The sequence below is a fragment of the Alligator sinensis genome, unplaced genomic scaffold (genome assembly GCF_000455745.1).
Source record: "Alligator sinensis unplaced genomic scaffold, ASM45574v1 scaffold707_1, whole genome shotgun sequence".
Classification (NCBI taxonomy): Eukaryota; Metazoa; Chordata; order Crocodylia; family Alligatoridae; genus Alligator; species Alligator sinensis.
In genome coordinates, this window is record NW_005842065.1 from 1998866 (window position 1) to 2005775 (window position 6910).

Below are 6910 nucleotides of genomic sequence, written 5' to 3' on the forward strand. Positions count from 1 at the left end.
CCCAGCCCCAGCCCCATTGAGCTGCCAGCCGGACGGTGGAGGGGAACCTCCCCCCACCCCAAGGAGACCCGGTGTCCATGGCCCTGAGCCAGCTGCTGGGCCTGGCCGTGCCCACGTGGCCTGCTTCCCCCCCGCCCCACGGGACACAGCTGGCAGGGCCCTGGGGACCCCGGTGCCAGCCACCACTTGGGCAGGGTCCCTCCCTGGGGGTCTGTTCCTCTGCAAGTCACTGCCAGTGCAGCTGCCCCTGGCTCGGCTTGGCTCAGCTCAAGGTCCCTCAGCACTGATGCCCCCAGGGCTGGGGGGTGGTCATGAGCACTGCGGGGTGCAGCATGGCACCTTGGCATGGACACCACAAGTGTTCACCTGCCCCTGGGTGCTGGAGGGTCCTGGTGCTGCATCTGTGGGTCCTTCTCAGTGATGAGCATCAGGATCCCCTCAATCCCTCATGCTAGGAACAGCATGGACATGGACAGAGGCAAGCCTAGCATCCAGGAGCAGTCCCAGCTAGGGCCAAAGGGAAGGAGGATTTCAGAGCCAGAGGGGGGTGGATCCCTCCTGGAGGACACAAGGTACCAGGGAAGTATGTGGCAGCTCCTGCTGGGGTCTCCATGGGGTGGTGGGAGCTGTGGGCCCAGCCAGGAGCAAAGGAGCTGCCCCTTCCCAGGTCATGTGGCAGATCTGTGCACACATGTAAGCACCACAGCTACACATGTGCGCACACACTTCCAGCAGGATGGCCAGGCACCCAGGTGCTGCAGGACACGAGGAAAGGTTCAGGCAGCATCCAAACCAAGGATGGAACCCAAGTGTCCTGATCCCCAGCTCCCAGCCCCAGCTCCCAGGGCTAACACTAGACCCTGGGATCCCAGCCCTGTCCCCATTTGGCCACGGGTTTGCCTTGGGGTACTCTTTTCAGCACCCCCCCACCCCGGGCAGCTCAAAGGCAGCACAGTCCTGATCAGGCTCAATTAACTTCCTCCCCCTTCCCGCGTCACTGCACGTCACCCACCCGGAGCTGCACGCTTAATATAGCAGCAGCCACGTAGGGAGGGGGCGTACGTGGTCCCTCCTGCCACCAAAAGGAGCAGAGGGTCTGGTTTGAATGCAAGGGCCCCCATCCCAGCCTAGGAAGGGAAGGTGGGGTCTGAGCAGTGCCCCCCATGTCAGCTGGGACCACGAGTGCCACCACTGAGGACAAGGAGCCTCTGCCGCCTCCCCCCACACCTCCACAAAGCCCCATCCCCAGACAGCCCTGCAGTCTCTCCCAGCTTTGCTGAGATGCCATGTCCGGGGCACTTGTTAGCACACTCATGTTCTCCAAGGCACATCCCAGCCCAGCCCTCATTGCTCACCCAGCTCCTTGCTAGCACCATCTGCGCTTTCCAGAAGCAGTGCAGGGGAGGAGGGGGGTGACATGATGCCTAGATCAGCCCTTGGTTTATAGACTAGGGCCTCAGGCCGGGGTGAGGCAGGATTCAGCATCCCATCCAGGCCCCCATCTCTTCCTCACTGGCTAATTGTTGTGTAATTGCCCAGCAATTCTCCAACAGGCCTGGCACAGCCAGCCGGTGCTCTAGGGCCCCAGGGGACAGCTGCAGCCTTGGCTATGGGCCCAGGAGGGGGTCACAGTGCCAAGGAAGATGCTTGGAGAACAGGAGCCCAAGTCCCTGTGAAGCCAGGCCCTGCTGCTCATGGCAGCAGAGGCCCCGACCCCCACAGAGCAGACCCCTCAGTGACAGTTGTGCCCAGGCTGGGAGCCCCAAGGCATGGCAGGAAGGCAGAGGTAGAGTTGGGTACCACAGCTAGGCTGGAGCAGCCCCAGAGCCTTGGTTGGTACCTGGGTGCATCGCCTCCATGGCTGGTGGTGCCCAGCTCTAGAGAGTGGCACGTGGGCGGTGAGTGAAAAGGGCATGATAATTACAGCCAATTATTGCCAGGATGAGCTGGGAAGGAGGCTGACGCCAGCAGCAGCGGGCGGGCAGAAGCCTTCATTTCCCCACCCCTCCCTAGCACCCCCTGGAGTGAACGGGGTAGAGAGACCTTTGACCTAAGCCCCATATGGACTCCAGCACTGGCCCAGACATTGGGTTCCCTGCCCTCAGCTCTCCAGGGTGGCACTGAAGAGCAGGGTCCCACTGCTGGAGCTTTATGGGGTTCCCCGAAAGGCAGACCCAAACTCAGCCCCCTTCTTGGCCCCCACGCAGCTCTGCTCCCAACCCCTGTTCTACATGTCCAGCACAGAAGTGGCCCTACAGGTCCTGGAGGGCTCCCCTCAGCCTGGGGAGACCCCCATAACCAACCTATCACCACCAGGTCCCTGCACAAAGCTGGGGGCCTCAAGCGACGCTCTCCTCCTCCCCTGAGCAGATCCTGGCCCGCGTCACCAGCTGGGAACAGGAAGGGGAGCACCTGTTCTCTGCGTAGTGGTGCTAATTGCAGCCTAGCAGATGGAGGCAGCGGGAAGCTTCTTTCCTTCCTTCCTTCCTTCCTTCCTGTGCGAGCAGGTGGCTGGGATGGGGCTAGGACCCAGGGACTGTGGCAGGGCTGGCTGTGGTGCAAGGGCTGCACCCAGCAGAGCCAGGAGTCAAGCCCCAGCATCTACCCTGATGCTCCCCAGACCTAGCAGCTGCCTGGACAGCTTGTCCTGGCCTTGGGGATCCAAGAAGCATAGTGTTGACTTGGCTTCATTATGTTAATTTGTGAGCAACAAACCCCGCAGGGTGGCCAGGAGGCGGCACTGCAGACACTCTTCCCCACCCACCCTGTCCATCCCTGCATCCCAGGGGCAGGCAATTATTTTGGGCGGAGGGCTGCTTACTGAGTTTTGGCAAGCCATTGAGGGCCGCATGACAAGCAGCCAGGGGCAGATAAATATTAATTTCCTAATTTTTTTAGGGGCCTTGTGGGCTAAATAAAATGGCCTGGCGGGCCACGTCCGGCCTGCAGGCTGCATTTTGCCCACCCCTGCTGCATCCCCTTGTGGCCTTTGTCACCCATGGAGCCAGCACCAGGCTCTGTCCCTCAGGTGCCCTTCCCAGGGCATTTGCACACTCCCCACAACCTTTGACTCCTCCCTGGCAGCCCCACTACCCCTGGCCTCATGCACCAGTGCCCCCTACCTGTCTGGCTCTGCGTGGGTGATGGAGATACGGGGTGGGATGCGTAGGGGCAGCGTCGTGGGTCGGGCCATGCCATTGGGCTCAGGGGAGCGCGACCGCTCCATCGGCTTCCAGGATGGCACCTGCAGGCTGCAGGAGAGACGGCGCCGGCTGCGCCGCAGCTCTGCACCCAGCAGGCTCGAGGACGTGTATGATCGGCTGCAGCACCCCGACTCTGGTGCCTCCCTTGGCTTCTGCAAGGCACAGCATAGCTGTGGGGAGACTGGGTGGCTGCTGGCTCCCTTCCTCCCCTCAGCACCAGCCTCCCCCTGCATAGGAAAGGGGCACCTCACAGTCCACCCCCCACAGTCTCTCCCACCAGCTGGATCACACTAGGGTGGAGGAGGGGGCCAATGCTGAGGGCAGGAGTTGCAATGGCTAGCGGAGCTGGCATGGAGCAGCCCCATGCAGCCATCTCTGGGGAGGGATGTGGCTGCAGTCTGAAAGCTGTCCAGGGCAGGAAGGGAACCAGGATGCCAGGGTCCCCATCCCATCCCAGCTCAGGGAGGGGATGGGAGCCCAGATACCTGGGTTCTCTCCAATGCTAGTAAGCAGTGGTGCCTGGAGGGATGGAGTGGGGATTGACTGGGGAGGGGGGCAGCTGGGACCCTGGACACCTGGGTTCTCTCCAGCTCTAGGAGGCAGTGAGATCTGGTGAGATTGAGTGGCAGGGAGTGAGGTCTGGTGAGACTGAGCCCAGTCACCTGGGTTCCAGCCCTTCCTGACAGCGTGGGCTGGCAGCAAGGCCATGTAAGGCCCTAAAGGGAAGCACCCCTGTGGTGCAGAGCCCCAGGCTCTGGCCTCACCAACAGTGCAGGCTGGTCCAGGCCCGGTTCCTGCTGCTGCATTTTAATTGGCAAGACTGAGGAAGTTGTACATCCCAGGGAAGGGGTGACAGGGACAGGCAGCCCTGCCCTCTGCTGGGCTACAGCGGGAGCACAGGTACTGCAGAATGCTCCCCCCTTAACCCCCTTCCCTCCATCACAAACAAACACACATGCAGCCCAGCCAGGATCGGGGCCATTGCACTAGCAGCTGCTCCCAGCAGCAGACCTCAGGACTCTGGACACACAGCGCCTCTAACCACTAGACCCTGCTTGCTCAGAGCCAGGAAGGGAACCCAGGAGCCCTGGTTCCCAGCCCCACCCCTGGGTGGCTCCATGCTGCCAGGAATGTGCTCCCAAAGCCCCTTCAGTTTCCCCCATGCAGCTATAACTGCATTCCCTTTCTCTTCTCCCAACATCTCTCTGTGCTCCAGGCACAGGAGGGCACTGGCATACTGCCCTTCCTGGCACATGCTGCACCAGCAGCTGGGCAACAAGTCCATGCGTGGGTAAAACTGTACACACATGTGTGCAAGGCCTGAACAGCCCTCCCACCCCCTTGCTCCCTGGCCAGGGATCTCACCTCGTCTGGGGTCACGGCCAGGACGCTCCGGCTCTTCTTCATGTCTCCCTCCAGCCTGGTGATGCCTGAGCTCCCCCGTGCTTGCAGCCCCTCCCCAGCTGCCCCAGGCCAGGCGTACCTGGGGCTCAAGGGCGAGCGAGCTGTGTTCCAGAAGGGGCTGGCATCCCAGGGAGGTCTGGAGCCTGCAAGAGAGAGCAGGAGTATGGAGTTGGGGCGGGGAGGGGAGGGGAGGGGGAGAAGGGCTAGAGGCTGCTCCTTCCCTCACCATTCCCCAGGGTCATGTCCCAGCTACGGACCTTGGCTCCTTCTCCCCCAGCCCTATTGGTGCCTTTCACTCTGGACCCACAGCCCTCTGCTCCACCAGCCCAGCTGGTGCTTCTTACTCCTAACCCACACCTCCTCCCAATCTCCCAGCCCTGCCAGTGCCCCACTCCTGACCTGTGCCCCACCCTAAACTCCCAGCTCTGCTAGTGCCCCTCTCTCCTGACCCACAGCCCCTGCTCCAAACTCCCAGCCCTATTGTTGCCCCCTCACTCCTGATCCATAGCCCCCTGCTGGTGCCCCTCATTCCTGACACGCAGCCCCCTGCCCCCCCAGCCCCGAGCTCCTCCCGGGGAGACCATGAGGGTGCCTAGGGGCCCCTGGGCCTTGAAAGCACTGTGTCCTAGGGGAGTCCCTGAACCCAGACCCCACTGCCAGGTAGGAGCACAGGGAAAGCAGGAAGGAGGCAGCGAGGGAGATGTGTGTGTGTGTGGGGGGGGGGGGGCAGGATAGGACACATGGGGTCTGATACTGACAGCTCTGGGGGGCCTGGGCATGGGGGGCAAGGACCAAGGGCCAGAGCCATTCCTTTTCCTCCCACCTCCAGCTGGAAATGTGGTGCCTGCTCCCAGTAGCAGTGCCAAGGCCTGGAGTCATGAGCACAGCATACTGCTTCCCCAAGCCCCCATGTGGCTCCCAGGCAGAGAGGGGCTGTGCCCCACCCCACGAGCAGGGGGAGCTGCTGTCCCCCAAGTCCTCCCTGCTGCCCCCCAGCCCCATGCAGCTGCGTCAGACCTCTTGCCCATGCCACGGCTCCTCCTGGTGAGCGTTGCCAAGGAAACCTGGGGCTGGCATCTCAGCATCATGGGTCCCCACTGGGGGGAACCCCAGCACTGGCCCTAGACCTGCCCCTGCCCCCCACCATGGCTGAGCAGCTGCAGCAGGGGACAGATACTTGGGATGGGGCTAGCGGGGCCAGGATGGGGCTTACAGCCAAAGCACATGTGCCCCAGAGAGGCAAAGAGGCCAAGCCAGGCTTGGAATCCAGGCATCTGGGGCCCCTCAGCAATCAGTGGAAAAGTTGGACCCTCCACCTGCCTGGCCATAGGCATCTCCCCAGCTTGTGCCAGCCTGGGCACCACAGAGGCTCATGGGAGGTGGAGCGGTCATGGGGGCTGGATGGGTCCCCAAAGCTAGCTTGCTGCAAGGACACGGCACCAGCCTCTCGCCCCAGATCAGCTGAGGCAGCCAGGGGCCTGGGCTTGGGAAAGCAGTTGTGCCCAAGGCACCTGGCAGTGGGTGCAGGGAACTAGAAGGCCCCAGCAGGGCTGGACCTGAGGGCAGCTGCACTGAACCCCCACCCACCCCCAAGAAGGGCTGGATGAAGCCAGAATGGGCTGGGGCCAGAGGCATGGGGTCTCCACCTCCCATGGGTAGGACAGGAAAGCCCATCCCCTGGTCCTGGAGCCACAGGGGACTCTCCAAGCAGTGCCTGCAGTGTGGGGTCTATGTGATGTGGCAGGTTTGTGTCAGGGAACACCTGACTAGCATATGTGAGCTGCCTGCTCCCTGGCTGGCTCTGTGGATGCCCAGGTGTAGCAGTGGGATGGTGGGGCAGTGTGTGTGTGTGGGGGGGGCAGACCTAGGACATGCAGCTTCCTCTGGGGATGGTCTGAGGTGCCACACGGGGGGTACCAGAGAGGCTGGAGGCCCGAGGCCCCCATGAGCCTGCCTGCTCCCCACCCATGCCACTGACCCATAGCCAGCCAGGCTGGGCCCCATCAGGCAAGCATGGGACCCCCATGAAGGGAAACTGAGGCAGGAGCAGCAGGTGGAGGTAGGAAGACCTTCCTCCTAACTGGGGCCGAGTCTTACCCCACTGGGGTGATGTTAGGGTGTGGCATTAACCCTTTTCACCCCCGAGGGAGGGGGCCCACCCAAGGCCCCAACGACTTCAGACCCGCATCTCCCCTGCTCCGGGCCGGATTTTGGCCCCAGCCTGGCCTCCGCAGAGGGCTGGCACCGCGTGGGGGGAGCCGGGCAGGGACCGAGGTGGTGGTCGCCTCCATCCTGTGCCGCCT

The 6910-nt window shown here is 62.8% G+C and overlaps 1 protein-coding gene across 1 annotated transcript in view; it reads right to left on the bottom strand.

Annotated features, from left to right (window-relative positions):
• Window positions 1–4632, bottom strand: part of PDE4A (phosphodiesterase 4A) — a 29796-nt gene extending 25164 nt beyond the window's left edge. Inside the window, exons 1-2 of the mRNA XM_025203903.1 lie at window positions 4569–4632; window positions 3123–3355 (exon numbers count right to left, since the gene is read on the bottom strand). Of these exons, the coding sequence (XP_025059688.1) occupies window positions 3123–3355; window positions 4569–4610 (275 nt within the window). The 5' untranslated portion in view covers window positions 4611–4632. The remainder of the gene's footprint in view (window positions 1–3122; window positions 3356–4568) is intronic.
• Window positions 4633–6910: the final 2278 nt, after the last annotated feature.